The 14,224-nt window shown below is 42.0% G+C and overlaps 6 protein-coding genes across 7 annotated transcripts, besides 5 other annotated features; 2 read left to right on the forward strand and 4 right to left on the reverse strand.

The window, feature by feature from the left end:
* Positions 1 to 131: 131 nt before the first annotated feature.
* Positions 132 to 2,046, forward strand: TSTA_041850 (MFS sugar transporter, putative). The gene is made up of 4 exons (XM_002484617.1): positions 132 to 278; positions 334 to 674; positions 730 to 1,491; positions 1,554 to 2,046. The coding sequence occupies exons 1-4, from the start codon at positions 238 to 240 to the stop codon at positions 1,922 to 1,924; spliced, it is 1,515 nt and encodes a 504-aa protein (XP_002484662.1). The 5' UTR covers positions 132 to 237; the 3' UTR covers positions 1,925 to 2,046.
* Positions 2,047 to 2,721: 675 nt separating this feature from the next.
* TSTA_041860 (MFS transporter (Mch2), putative) lies at positions 2,722 to 4,428 on the reverse strand (the record flags this gene model as incomplete). The annotated part of the gene is made up of 2 exons (XM_002484618.1): positions 2,722 to 4,045; positions 4,090 to 4,428. The coding sequence occupies 2 exons, from the start codon at positions 4,426 to 4,428 to the stop codon at positions 2,828 to 2,830; spliced, it is 1,557 nt and encodes a 518-aa protein (XP_002484663.1). The 3' UTR covers positions 2,722 to 2,827.
* Positions 4,429 to 6,653: 2,225 nt separating this feature from the next.
* Positions 6,654 to 7,460: a mobile genetic element.
* Positions 7,461 to 7,858: 398 nt separating this feature from the next.
* On the forward strand, positions 7,859 to 8,484 carry TSTA_041870 (uncharacterized protein; the record flags this gene model as incomplete). Of its 2 annotated transcripts, none has more annotated exons than XM_002484620.1 (2): positions 7,859 to 7,915; positions 7,978 to 8,484. In XM_002484620.1, exon 2 carries the CDS (start codon positions 8,140 to 8,142, stop codon positions 8,482 to 8,484), a length of 345 nt encoding a protein of 114 aa, XP_002484665.1. In that variant the 5' UTR covers positions 7,859 to 7,915; positions 7,978 to 8,139. The 2 variants fall into 2 exon arrangements, with proteins under 2 accessions (XP_002484665.1, XP_002484664.1); XM_002484619.1 differs by having other exon boundaries at positions 7,878 to 7,915; positions 7,975 to 8,484.
* Positions 8,485 to 8,839: 355 nt separating this feature from the next.
* Positions 8,840 to 11,386: a mobile genetic element.
* Positions 9,044 to 9,646: a mobile genetic element.
* Positions 9,305 to 9,775: a mobile genetic element.
* Positions 9,809 to 11,851, reverse strand: TSTA_041880 (retrotransposon polyprotein, putative; the record flags this gene model as incomplete). Its single annotated transcript, XM_002484621.1, has 4 exons — positions 9,809 to 9,976; positions 10,025 to 10,429; positions 10,466 to 10,920; positions 10,978 to 11,851. The coding sequence occupies 4 exons, from the start codon at positions 11,849 to 11,851 to the stop codon at positions 9,809 to 9,811; spliced, it is 1,902 nt and encodes a 633-aa protein (XP_002484666.1).
* Positions 11,363 to 11,977: a mobile genetic element.
* Positions 11,978 to 12,022: 45 nt separating this feature from the next.
* TSTA_041890 (uncharacterized protein) lies at positions 12,023 to 13,104 on the reverse strand (the record flags this gene model as incomplete). The annotated part of the gene is made up of 5 exons (XM_002484622.1): positions 12,023 to 12,222; positions 12,302 to 12,421; positions 12,601 to 12,626; positions 12,708 to 12,929; positions 12,959 to 13,104. 5 exons carry the CDS (start codon positions 13,102 to 13,104, stop codon positions 12,023 to 12,025), a joined length of 714 nt encoding a protein of 237 aa, XP_002484667.1.
* Positions 13,105 to 13,426: 322 nt separating this feature from the next.
* On the reverse strand, positions 13,427 to 14,197 carry TSTA_041900 (uncharacterized protein; the record flags this gene model as incomplete). The annotated part of the gene is made up of 2 exons (XM_002484623.1): positions 13,427 to 13,628; positions 13,692 to 14,197. 2 exons carry the CDS (start codon positions 14,195 to 14,197, stop codon positions 13,427 to 13,429), a joined length of 708 nt encoding a protein of 235 aa, XP_002484668.1.
* Between the last annotated feature and the right edge of the window lie 27 nt (positions 14,198 to 14,224).

The following is a 14,224-nucleotide window of genomic DNA, read 5'->3' on the forward strand; positions in this document are numbered from 1 at the left end:
ATATCAAACAAGCCATAGTCCAGAAAAGTGAAGTGAAATATTACCTTGGCACGTGTTTACTTATCACAATAATATGCATGATATTATGGTATATAGTATTGATAAATACCTTTGTTCTGACCACAGATCTCGAACCTCTTGCAATCGAGGCATCGTTCCATGAGAGAGGATCGAGACTGAGACAAGACCTCAAAAATAACAAGATTCCTTGTGAAATAGGAAATCATCGTGCGAAGAATGGCGGTCACTCCATTCCACTCAAAACGCGTGTACAATTGGTATGTATGATATCCATATCTCATCTATCAGTGGACTCATTGTCGATTTCTTCAGGTACATCTCATGCATTGCCGCAGCATGCATGGTCTTGTACGGTTACGATGCCTCCGTCTTCAACTCAGTCCAAGGCTCTGCCAGGTGGAAAGCATGGTTCAACCACCCGAGTTCCAGCCTCATTGGCACAATAAACACCGTTTACTCGGTGGGAGCCATTGTGGGAGGTTTCTTTTTTGGAGGCCCTCTTTCCGATTATCTAGGCCGTAAAGTTGGTATGGGCATTGGTTGTATGTTTGTCATCGTCGCGACTTTCATGCAAGCTTTCGCTCCGTATCATAGCATTGGATGTTTCTTGGCTGGGCGATGTCTTATTGGTATCGGTCAGGGTATTGCGTTGAGTAGGTGACTCCTCGCATCACCATGGAAGAGAGGCTGTTAACATTTTATTTGTAGCTTCCGGTCCAATCTATATTGGCGAGCTTGCGCCCCCTCATATTCGCGGTAAGATTATGACTCTGTGGCAGACATTCTACTCTGTTGGGTCGTTTATCTGCTTCTGGGTGAATTATGGATGCACAAAACACACTTCACGCCTCGGTGAATGGGACTGGAAAATGGTTGTTATTTTTCAGCTCCTTGTCCCTGTCATCATCCTCACTCTATTACCCACAATTCCTGGAACACCGCGATGGTACATCCAAAAGAATAATAATATCGACAAAGCCCGGGCAGCCTTACGACGTGTACGTGAGACCGAAGAGGAAGTCGAAGAAGAACTAACACAAATCCGCGGAGCGCTGGAATATGAAAAGGAGGCTATTTCGAGCTCATACAGTGCCCTCTGGAAGGATCACTCCATTCGCAAGCGTCTGCTTCTGGCATTGGTGATCAACGCTGGACAGCAACTGACTGGACAGGGATCGTTGAACTCTTATTCAACCATCATCTACCAAAAGGTGTTCTCTTCGGCTAGTCAAATTGCGTTGATCAATGCTTTGAATGCCACTTTCGGTATCCTGTTTACGCTCAATGCAATCTGGATGGTTGATCGATTTGGTCGCAAGTTTCTTCTAATTGTTGGTGGTATTGGAATGGGTTTAGTCATGATCATGGTGGCAGCAGTCGAAACTGAAACCCCGACTTTACCTAACGGCGCTAAGACACAATCTGTCGGTATTGCGCTGGTGTTTTTGCTGTTCTTTTTCATCTTCTTCTGTGAGTCTACATAACTCTTCATGGCTTTTGGGAAAACATAAAGGACTAACAATCGAACCCAGACAAACCTTCCTGGGGAGCCACGGTCTGGATCTGGACATCAGAAGTATTTTCCATGAACGTCCGTGCTCAGGCAGTAGGAATGGCCTCACAGACCCAAAATGTCGCCAACACTATCTTCCAGCAATTCTTCCCAACTTTCCTTAAGCATGATGGATTTTATGCGTTTTATTTCTTTGCTGGAATCAACATGCTTCTCGCCGCTTTTGTGTACTTCTTCATCCCGGAAACCAAGAATGTGTCACTGGAAGAGATTGATGTTTTATTTGGCGGTGCAAATCATTCCGCTCAAGGAGAAAACATGCTGGCAGAGAGCAAGCTGCATGGAGCGGCTCACATTGAGCACATACCGGCAGGCAAACCGAATGAATAGGCTCATGTTCGAGATTCGGAGGTCAAGAATGTGTAATTTAGGATGACGAGCTACGCTAAAGTGTAAGACCTGTATCAAGGCATGATTCCTCATATAGGTGGAATATTAATAGTCTTGGGCTACCCAGGTAAATTTGGTAATTTGACAAGTACTACGGTATGCACTGTGCTATCTGCAGCATCATCACAGAATCTGTGAGTAAATTACCACTAGCTACTGAAATAAATATGGCTGAGCTACTAGCTAGCTGATGAGACATGATAACAAACCCATGCCGTTAGTACCTAGGTAGACTTGGGCAACTATTTTCGTGTCAATGTTTCAGCCTAATGCATAAATCATGCCTGTTTTGGCAGAATTTGATGCTACCCATTATTCCACTTCTATTGTCTCCATTGAATTCTTAGAGACTTGATCTTGTTGGTACTATCATCATTACTGGTTAAATTACCAGGACAGATTTACCACGGGCTATTAGCCGGTGGTAGGTGAATATTTGTATTGCAGGGGGTCTTTTTGCAATTAGTAAACTAAAGATTTTTGAATGCTGCTTACGAGGACGACTTTTCTATTCTTAACATTAACTACCATTCATGAAGTACCTAGACACTCAAAATGTACTGGATCCACCAAATGGGGCTCTAGCCAACAATTGAGTTGCCGACAGTGCTACATCTGAATGGTGTTTCGGATTCAGCGTAACCATAAGGATAATGACATGTGTCAATTATCTGTTGAACAACCTTGATGGCAATTAACCCGAAGGGAATCCTAATGTCCAAAATCTTTTTTTTTTTGAATATTATGCGGATATCCAGGGGCATCGACTCGGCCACGTCCAGAAGATGTCTTCATCATCAGACCCATAATTGGAGGTGTTAAGGTGGCTGTTATAATGGATGTTTATACCTTTGCCATCGTAAACAGTGCCTTCGCAGCCTTTGCCTTGATCGCCACACTAGGAACTTTGCTCGTCGTCCTGGCCATCACGGGCTGTGGAGGAACGGTGTCATTGTTCCTAATCTCCGCTTCCCATTTAGCAGGATCACCATCAGAACCAGTTGCTTGCAATTCTGATATCTTCCATGCTCGCACAAACAAGAGGGAAATAGCTGCTCCCATGTACATACAGCCCGTAAATACCTGGGCATGAAGGAAATTGGTTCCGTTGTCGGTTCGTAACCAAAGGGCGATTGGTTCAGCAAACGTGCTTGGTATGACCACTGAAAGCCAGAAAATAGACAATGCAGACGGTAGGAGTTTCAGTCCAACCACCTCAGCGCCCACCGGAGCAACCGTAGTCGTGTAGGTTGCGGAAACAGCGCCGCCAATCAGACCATAGAAGACGAGGACACCAAAGCTTTTGCCAAAGATCCAGATTACAAAAGCGAAAAGGCCAGCCAGGAAGGTACAAACGAGTGCGGTGTTTATACGGCCAAAAATATCGCTAACGTACCCCATAACGGGTCGGCCAAGGCCTCCTCCAAGGTTAAACATTGCACCGAGAATCGAACCTTGGGAAACAGTGAGGCCCACGGCGTTTGCGTAGCCGGGCAATGAGAAAAGAAGGAGCACATATCCCAGCACGCTAAAACAGCCCCAAGCTAAAGTGAGCAGAAACTCCGGTCTTTTCAAAAGACTGGCATGGAAGGCAATCTGAACAGCCCCAATTGCCTTATTCCGATCCCTTATAATGACGGTGGAGAAGCCCGAGGCAGCAGCTGATACAATAGCCAGGATTCGGAAAGCCCAGCCAGTACCCCACCTCTGAATGATGGTATCTGCAGCCAACGAATAGATCAGGCCTCCAATCCCTGATCCCGCTGTCGCAATACCGTTTGCAAGAGAGCGTCGGCGGCCGAACCATTGTGGGATGATACCAACAGTAGCACTGAATTGCATTCCCATCCCGAATCCAAAACACACGCCCTGACTTAAAAACAATTGCCAAATCTTGGTCGACCATGACGCTCCTAGTAATGCTGCGGTTTGAAGTATGATTCCCAACACCAAGGTAGTCTTTGTCCCCGATTTTCGAGTAGTGATTGTTGCGACCGGAGCGATGAATTGGGCCATGCTAAGGGAAAGGCCTCCGATAAAGGCAAAGTCTAGGTCTGATGCCTTCGGAAAGGTATTTGTGGCCAGATAATGTGCCAAAAATACACCATATGCCAGGTTGCAACCAAAATTAGCAAGTCAAACATTGCATGAAGGCCACGGAGCCCTACACTATTGATTCCCCACGTGTGGGTATTGACCAAGAAGACACACATTACACAGACCCAGCCATAACCACCGTCCAGGGGAGGTTCTACTTGTATTCTTGTCGACGGTCCAGCTTGCTCAGGGTCAGTAATGACTGGTTCGTTGTCGACCGGATCGTCGCCAGCATTTTCGGCCGAGGTCTTCTCTGAAGGTTCAGTAGGAGGGCGAATGGCGTCGTAGCTAACTGTTACTGCGTGACTGGGGTCATCATTCTTCGCCAACTGCGTTTTTTCGTCCATTATCAGAAGATGGGTTTAGGAAGACTTTTGCGATCCGAAACCGGGGGTGTGGGCTCCAGAGCCTATACAATATAAGGAGATGAGTCTAAGAAATATTGGCAAACCTTATTGAGAGAATTTGGAAGAGTGTCGCTGGATACTCGGGGTAACTATATTAGATTTCGTTATATGAGTCATACTAGGTAAAGATATATTTCTTTATCCTAGATCTTACTAACCGTGGAACGGTGGCAGTGGATGCGAATGGCTGTCAAGGATTACGGAGGCTAAACATACAGTACCTAACGGGCAAGGGTGAGTTGGGTCCATCTTTTGTTTCTGATGTTAGTTACTACGTACACCTTAACAAGGCTTGAAGGCTGATTGCATGAGTTTCGCTATCTGCCCTGCAGGGTCCCTGGTGAGAAGTAAAAAGTGGGTTAATCTAATCCTCCAATAATTGATATGTTCGAGACATATCATGTTGGGGCTAACCAAAGTCTAGTCCGAATGGGACATTGATTGCATGGCTGCAGGTAGGAGGCACATTGAGGGGAATAATGTGGTGCTATGATAATCAGGTAACAGATTTGACTTATTACTATGATTAATACTTAGTTATGTATGGTTTAATCATTGCTGTCTGTTTACAACTAGATGTCCTTGAAAGCCTTGTCTTCGTTTTACCATTAGTTTGAGCTGCTACGTCTTCAATCATTTTAGTATACTTTATGTGTAATGGCAATTTGCATATGAACATCCGTAGGGCTATTTATCACAGTTGATGAGGTAAAAGTAAAAAGGGTTACTAACTATCATGAATGACAAAGTGAATGAGACCAAGCGATTCCTGGAATGTCTCTGTAGGTTATTCGTCAAACAGTCAACGCCAAAGATGCTCACGCTTGGACACTCCTTCACAGAGCTGCACAGTATGAGCACTCATGTGAGGAGATGCTCGCGATCAGTGAAAAATTGATAAGGACGAGTCGAATTCTGATTCCCACGGACTGGATTCTCCGCCCATAGACTGCGCCTTTAATACTTATTCCGACCCCGGACGAGAAAAACTATCGGTTTACGAATACTTCTCAATACCATCTAAAGACTCTCGAAGAATATGAACAGAGAGAGAAAGCACGGACATCCAAGAGCACCATTAATAATTTAAGGTCCCATCCAAATCCGACTCGGGAGGGACTCAGGCAGCTTGATCAACCAACCATGAGCAGTATACAAAACAAGGCTGGAAAAGGTGAGGATATCTCACGGAAAGGGAATGCCAATGCCAATATACCACCCGTATAAATCGACAAGAATAACAAGCATGGAGAAGGAAAGGAAGGAAACAGCGGCTCTCGCGCAGCTTGACTGCCATATATGTGCGCCGCAGCCCTTTGTTATCCCAATACAACGCCGCTAGGGCTCCTCGTAGAAACGCTATTACCGATTATGGTAATAGGTGAAGCTTCTGGCCGGAGCTACCTAGGGCTGTTGCGAATACGAATATTCGCAGTAATCAGCAATATTCGTTATTCGCATTCGCAATTCACAAACATTGCGAATAATATTCGCTCTTTTTATTCGCAAGTCTTCATTGTGCGAATAATTCTTCGCAATATATCACGTGCAACAATCAGGTGACACACAAAGGAGATCAAACAGCTGAAGATAGCTTCGTCTCTTACTCTTCTTCCCTTCCCTTTCTTATGCTTGGTATTTGCGCTACATAGTACCAATATGATCAATCCTGCTTCATATCGACAGGCTCTTGACATCTCACAGTCTTCTCGTTGAAATACCTCTATTATTTTCCCTTCCATAGATTTGCCGACAGATCTCGATCTTTTCCGCTGGTAATGCAGACTCGTGGAAATCGTCCGAACTATCTCGCTCTAAACGATGGCTATCGGAGCGATGGACCTCCTGAAGACTTGACATCTAGGCTATCTAGGAGTCCAACAGCCCAAGATCCAGGAATAGGCCCATCATTTCCATCTCAAACTCCTGATCCGACTCCATCAGCAGCCAGTGCTCGACTAGATTCTTGTATTGAATCTCTAGATGATGAAGTTTTGCCTACAGACTCAGCATCTCAGCTTCCAACTAATACCGCAAGTTCCCAAATTTCGCATGTGAATCTATAAAAAAATGAATGATTATGGGGTTATTTTCATACAAGAGAGTTCCCTAATGCATAGATTGAGAATAGGAACAAAAAAAGGCAGCTTATAGATTGAGAAATACATTATAGTATTATTAGCAAAGACATTGGGAAGCAATGCAACTGGTTTACAATAGACTTAAAAAGATAGACCTCTACCACCAACATGAGGCTTTATTTAAAGGAGAAGCATAGAATTCTACCACCTATTACTTCTTAGCCAGTTATTGTTATACCAAAGTCTACTATCCTTGAACTCTAGGGCAGTACAGGCATACTTACAGTTCAAGAACTTCTTGAAAGGAATCTTTATCGCTGGGTTGTTAGTAGCAAGCAGCCCTTTATAATCATTGAATTACCAGCCTTTTAGCAAATGTTCAAGGATATACTAGGAGTTTCACTTCTATTTACCTCTTATCACACACTTTGATGGCGTCTTTTAGAAGACTTTGACTTACAATATGTCAAACTAAAAGAAGAGCTTACAGCAACGTGTAAAATAATCGCTCTATTCCTTGATGTCTGGACCAGCAAGAATCACCTCCTAATCCTCAGTATTATTGGCCACTGGCTCACAGAAGAATTTAAATATTGAGAGAAAGTCCTAGAGTTCACAGAGCTCCATGGACCACATAGTGGTGAGAACTTGGCTGTAGCTGTTAAAGCTTTACTTATTAAACTAAATCTTGAGTATAAATTGCCTTTAATCACTAGCAACAATGCTAGCAACAATGAGTAGATAATCTTACAATTATTTCAAAACTTGCAGAAGAAGTTAGGAGCTAGTCCTTTATTTTATGATCTAGGAAGTTATGTGCGGTATTTAGTGCATATTATTAACCTTATGTCGGAAACTTCGGTCAAACTACCGTCGAGTATATCTCGGATAGCTTATAACACGCTGAAGTTATAAGGCTTCTAAGTACGAAAGGCTTCTTGAAAGCAAAGTCTTAATAAGAGGATGAATATCCGGTTCGATAGAAGAACGTATACTCAAGTTGTCAAAGCTAAGGGGTACTTAGCACGGTTAATTCAAGACGATAGAATAAAACTAAATACATGCTGTAATGAGCGTCCTTATATATTCCATCATCAACATAGAAATCATAGACTTTCTCTGATTTCTCTGATGCTTAGATCATATCCATCATAGAATATCTCTGATATCTCTGATACCCTAACCCTACTGGTTACGGATAATCCTCGCTTCCATAGTGCAGTAGTGTAACACTATCTAGTCAATCCATTGACTGCGGATTCTTATTTCTTCTGACAATCCCCTCTTCTGAAGGCTGACGTCCCGACAGCGCAATAAATAGTCTGCGTTTCCCATCTGTGCCATAGGTACGTTCTAATTCTCAAAATGCTCGTGTTGTGGTACTGAGCTAACCATGTCGTCAAAGAAGACAATTCTGAAAAACACGCTCTTGTCGCGAATCGAACAGTTTAGTGTCGCCTGCGTACTTCCTTGCAAACGTTGCAGTGAATTAGGAAAGACGTGTATTCGTGCGGAGTTCTCAAAACGTTGTAACGAGTGTATTCGCGCAACAAACTGTCGCTGTGTTGAAATGCCTGTTTCCAAGCTAGCGTGGAAGCGTCTTACTGAGGCGCAAGAATATCTTCAGGAAGAAGAGGAACAGGCCTTAACCAAAATCCTTCAACTTTGGAAACAGCAAAAATTGTTAAAGAAACGGGCTGGTGAATTCCTTCAGAGGGATATTAAAGACGTTGAGGAGTTGGAAAAATTGGAGGAGAAGGAAGAGGAAGAGAGGAAAAAGTGGGAGGCAGAGAAACGAAAAGAGGCTGAGGCTTCTAGAGCTCGTCAAAACTTGGCTGCCGCGCTCAAGTTCCCTTCTTCTGCCGATATCGAGGCTTTCGATCCTTCTATCTTGGATGATTCTTTCCTTGACTAACTGATTGCTGGAATTCCCGAATCTTCTTAGGGTAATTCAAATTCCTGATAGGTTCCCATGTGTCGTCTTCTGGTCTGTATCCTTTCCATCTAACTAAATAATAGATTTATCCCTTTTCTAACTTTCTTTTGAGTAGTTTCTTGACTTTATATTCTTTTCCATCTGCTTCTTCATCACTGTTTTCTGGGTTTCTTATGGGTTCCAATAATGAGATATGAAATATCGGGTGTATGCGCATTCTTGTTGGTAACTGGAGTTTGTAGTTGTTGTTAGCGAGTTTTTCTTTGATCGTGAACGGTCTAAATTTAACTGTGTTGAGCTTGTTGCTTGGTCGTTTACTCTTAATGTTGAAAGTTTTTGATCCTGGTGTTCGTCGTAATAAGTAAACTCTCTCTCCCACTTGTAAGGTTGGTGCGTCCTCGCGCTTATTATCGTAGTATCGTTTCATTCTCTGTTCTGCCCATATAATATCTCTTGACATTATCTTATACATCAATTGCATATAAGCTGATTGAATCATTGCTTCTTCTGATATTCCTTCTCTTTTGACTGTTTCCCAACTCATTCTTGGTATTCTTCCGAGGTTGGCGAAGTGAGGTATTTGTCCTGTTGATGCGTTTGTAGCATTGTTTATTGCAAACTATGCTAACAGTAGTAGTTTGATCCAATTTTCTTAGTTCCAATCAAGGTAATGTCTGAGATATTGTTCAACTGCTTGAATCATTCTTTCAGTCTGTCCATCAGTCTGTTGATGATTTGCGGTTGTTAGATTGTGTGTCATTCCACATGTTCTTATGATTATCTGCCAGTAGTTCGATGTAAACAGTTTGTCTCTATCAGATGTGATCTCATCTGGTAGTCCGGTCCATGCAAATACTTCTCGTATCATCAGTATTGCGCATTGTTGTGCTGTGAGGTTCTTCTGTACTAGTCTTATAATGACATATTTGGTGAGTCTGTCAACAATAACAATTACATCCGTGTATGTAAGTCCTGTAATTGGATCTTTCAATGCCAGTAAACCTTGTATAAAGTTGACTATGATCTTTTGCCATGGTTTCTCTGGTATTTCTGGAATCTGCATTTTTCCATAGGGTTTGTAGTTAATTGGCTTGTTCCTGTTGCAATGTTCGCATTTTCTTATGTAGTCCTCAATCTGTTTTCTCATCCTTGGGAAATAGTAGGATTGCTGTATCTTTTCCATTGTTTAGTTGATTCCTTAGTGTCCATGTGCTAGTAGATTGTGGTGCATCTTGATGATTTCAGTAATCATTGTTGATGGTACTAGTATTGATCCTTGCCATAAGGCTAATCCATTCTGTTTTTATGCTTCTTTATTCGTGATTGCCATTGTAAGTATCTTGTCTTGTTGGATTGCTTGGATCATGTGGTTGTAGAAGTCGTGGTGGTTGACTATAATTGTTGCTGCTAGTATTACTTTAACATTGTAGCGTATTCCGTCTTCATCTTCTTTTAGGATATTCGTTTTTGGCTATTCAATCCTAATAGCGTAGTCTGGTCTTCTGCTAAGTGCGTCTACAATAACATTCTCTTTTCCTTTAATATGTTCAATCCGAAATTTAAATCTTGATAGATATTCGGCCCATCGTATTTGTCGTCCAGTAAGTTCCTTTGTCATTGTGAAGTATTTTAGATTGTGGTGGTCACTTTTCACAATTGTTTCTTCCTTAACTCCTTGCAGATAGTGTCTCCATTGCTTGAATGCTTCCACTATTACGAGTAGTTCTCTGTCATGAACATCATAGTTCCTTTCTGCTGCTATGAATTGTCTTGAGTAGAAGGCAACAATTTGCACAATGCCGTCACTTCCTACTTGTTCGAGTGCAATTCCGAGTGTGTATCCTGATGTGTCTAGTCTGATAATCTTTCGTTTTTCTGGGTCATCCAGTGCTAGGATTGGTGCTTCGGTAACTAGTTGTTTTAGCTTGTCGAATGCTTTTTATTGTCTGTCGTTCCATACAAATTCTTCATCTTTCTTCAGGAGTTCTGTCATGGGTCGGCTATGTTCAGAGTAATTCCGAATGTAGCGTCTGACATATCCAGTAGCTCCTAAAAATCCTTGTACTTCCTTGATGTTGGCTGGCGTTGGCCAATTCGTAATAGCATCCACTTTTTCTGGTTGAATCTTTAATCCTTCCGGTGTGTAAATCATTCCTAAGTAGTTGACTGTTGTCGTGTCAAATTCACATTTCTTAATCTTGAGCATAAGTCCAGCTTCCATAAGTTTTGTCATAACTTGTCGTACGTGTCCTTCATGTTCGTTGGGGTCCTTGGAGTATACAATGATGTCGTTGAAGTATACTACAACAAATTTGTTGAGGTATTGTATCAAAACATATGTCATAAATTGTGCGAATTCTACTGGTAGTCTTTTTAGTCCCATTAGAGTAACTGCCCATTCATACAGACTTTTATCTATAAGAAATGCGGTTTTCCAAATATCTTTTTCAGCCATTCAGAGGTTGTAATAACCCCATTGGATGTCAAAGACCGTCATGATTTTTGCTCCTTGGAGTAAATCTCGTTTCTGCTCCTGATGTGGTGCCTTGTTTGTGTCATCTTCAGTTCTGTTGTTGAGTGCTCTATAGTCAATAACCATTCGCTTGGTTCTATCTTTCTTTAGCACAAATAATGGTCTTGCTGAGGCTGATCCTCGTCCTTCGCGGATGTATCCTGCGGCGAGAAATTCCTCAATGAATTTATCTTCCATCTCTAGTTTGTCTCGTGATTTGCAATGTTGTTTGACTGAGAGTACCTTGAATCCTGGTTTCAAGGGTATTCGTACTTTGTATTCTTTTGGGTGGTTTGGTAGTCGGTATTCCTTTTTTACAAATAGTTCAATGTAGTTGTAGTATTTTTCTGGTAGTTTCGCTTTGACTTTGGCCAGTTCTTTTTCGTAAAGCTCCTTAGGCTTTGGTCGTACTGTTGCAATCTGTCTTGCCTGTGCTTCAATTTCCCTTTTGTTTTCTTGTTGTTCTACTTCTTGAGTCCACGTCACCTTCCGTGTCTTTCTTAGGGTATCAGCTTGCCCTTTCTCTGAGGATGTCCCTGATTCCTTATGAAGATTCAATATCTTCTCGATGTCTTTGGTTTCTATCTTTGTTTTTAGCATGCTGGAGTTGACTGCCACTGTTCCGGAGGCCCAGTCAATTATCGGGTTTTGTTCTTTCAGCCATGCCATTCCTAATACTGCGTCGTAATACTGAGTGTCCATTGGTGCAATATCGAACGTGATTGTTGTAGTATATTTCCCTAATCTCATGAGTATTCCACTGGTTTTCTTTTTGTATCCTTTGGTGATTGTCTCTCCATCAATTCCAACGATTTTTATCCATTTGTTAGTCATTTTGACGGGTATTTTGTTGAGGTGTACAAACTTTTGACTTATATAGTTACCTGTTACTCCTAAATCCAGTAAGATGCGTATATCTTTTCCTTGGATTTTTGTGAGTATTGTAATCGTCTTATAGTTGGTATTAGTTTCAGTTGCTATAGCGATCATAACTTTTAGTTCTTCTTAATGTTGGTTGTAGTAGTTTCGTAGTCTGACGTTTCGTAGCATCCAATCTGATTCGTCTCGGTTTTCGTCATGGTGTAAACATCCTGGTACTCGACATCTATCTGCCTTGATTATTGAATAGTATGGGTGAGCTTCTTCTTCGTAAACACATTCACATCCTGGCTTTTCAGTAGGGCATTTGAGTTGCGGTAACTCAACTGTCTTAGGTTTTCTGGGAAACCATTAATACTTTCTTTTTTCTGCTATGTGTTGCTCACATCCTTTGTTATAGCATACCATCCAATGTATCTCGTGATGATGCGTTCCTCCTAAACTTGGGTAATGGCTGCAGGTGCAGTTTCGTACATGTCCAAGTATTCCATTGCATAACCAATGTCCTTGCTTTCTTGATACTTGCTCATACAGGTGAGATAGTATAATGTTGACATGTCCATGTTGGTCACATTTGTGAAATATCCATTCTTGGCATTTCCAGCAGTCGTGTATGTGGTCTATCCACGTATCTTGAGAATCTTCCCAGCAGGTTGCTCTAGCAGGCGTGCAACTGCAAGGTTTTTCTCCCTGAGGTTCCCAACCTTCTTTTAGTCTGACTTCGTCGTCACTGTCTGGATATTGTCGTTAGTAGAATCATAGGTCTAGATTCTTTCTCTAGTTTCGTAGGAATGGTTCTTCATGTTCCTACTCATGTTCATTTGTTGCCCATTCTTGTGGCTGTTTTTCTTGGTTTGGGGTTTTAACTAACTTCTTGATTTCTTTCCTCAGCAGGGTTTGTTCTAGTTGTTCACGGTTCAGGTCCCTATGGGTTATCGCCCTTCGTCTATCGTCCTGAAACGTCGGTAGAGTTTGAAGCGACTCATCTGAAGAGGAATAACTGTCGATAAGATCTTCGTTGTTATCATTTATTCTTATAGGTGATCTAGTGCGCCGTCCTACTCTGGGTGCGTCTTCTTCTTGCGTGGCTCGTTCCTCTCGAGCGTATGGTGAACATCTTCCCAACACGTCAAGGATTTCTCTTCGTCGCTAATGTCTTTCTTGAATCCATTTTTCTCGGGTTTTCTTGTATTTGTCGGTTTCTTCATGATCGATCTCGTTACTGTTTTGTTGTTTTTCCTTCTGTTCTATTAATACTGTAATTATTGTTGCAATTTGGTTTTTCTGCCTCTATGGATGGCCAGTCCCGTGAGCTTTTTTCTGTCTGCACTTATTCGCAAAGTGTCCTGGTTTTCCGCAATTATAGTATTCTTTGTTTTTTCATCTTTTCTCTTTTTCTTCCTTGGATAGCGCTGCATTCAGTTGCATAACCACATCTCTGTCTTGGTCTCTCTGTGGTCCATGTAATCTTCCTTCATTCATTTGGGGCATTCCGCCGTGTTTCTTCCATATCTAGAATTCCTGTTTCTTTCATTTGATCTCGAACAATTTATTGTCCATCTTGACTGCCATTTTGATGAATTTGCCGAGCTTGTCAGGTCGATCTATTTTGATTAATTCAGTCTGGAGTTCTTCCTTAAGTATATTCTCAAACAGTCCTATGAGAACGTCATCATCGTAATGCAGTGGCAATATAATTTGTTTGAATTTGATCGCTAGTTGTTGTGCAGATCTGGTTTGTCGTAGAAATTATAATTTTCTTTCAGTGGTATGGATTTCGTCGATGTTGCTAAACGATTCTTCAAGCTTGATCCAGAAATTCTTGTAGCTTCTGAAGATGGTTTTGGTTAATTCGTCCCATTCATTGGCGTCACTGTTGTAGTAATCGTCAAGCATTGGTTGCATCCAGTCTACTGCTTCATCTGTGAGGCAGGAGGCTACAAAGATTACCTTTTCCTTGTCACTGGTGATCTTGTTGGCGTTGAGATGCATATCCATATTAACAAGAAATGACTTGAGCTTGGATTGGGTGCTATCAAAGTTTATTGGTTTTGGCATCTTGACTTTGTTTGATCCAGCAGTTGGTTTGCCATCATTCTTATTTCCCAATGCGAGTACTTGCGCTTCGAGCTGTTCAACCTGGTCGTCTTTTTCGGTCAGCTTATCCTTGAGTTCTTCAACATACCTAGTGAGCTTTTCCACATGTGTTCCAATCATGTCGATCTTTTCATTCTGCTCGTTGCTCTGAGTAGGTTGGCTTTGGACAGCAGGCCGTTGGGTTGAAGGTGCAGCTGAGGCCATGGTTGAGTCAGGTCTTAAGACTTCTCT

The sequence above is a fragment of the Talaromyces stipitatus genome, genomic scaffold (assembly GCF_000003125.1).
Source record: "Talaromyces stipitatus ATCC 10500 scf_1105507295515 genomic scaffold, whole genome shotgun sequence".
NCBI classification, from domain to species: Eukaryota; Fungi; Ascomycota; class Eurotiomycetes; order Eurotiales; family Trichocomaceae; genus Talaromyces; species Talaromyces stipitatus.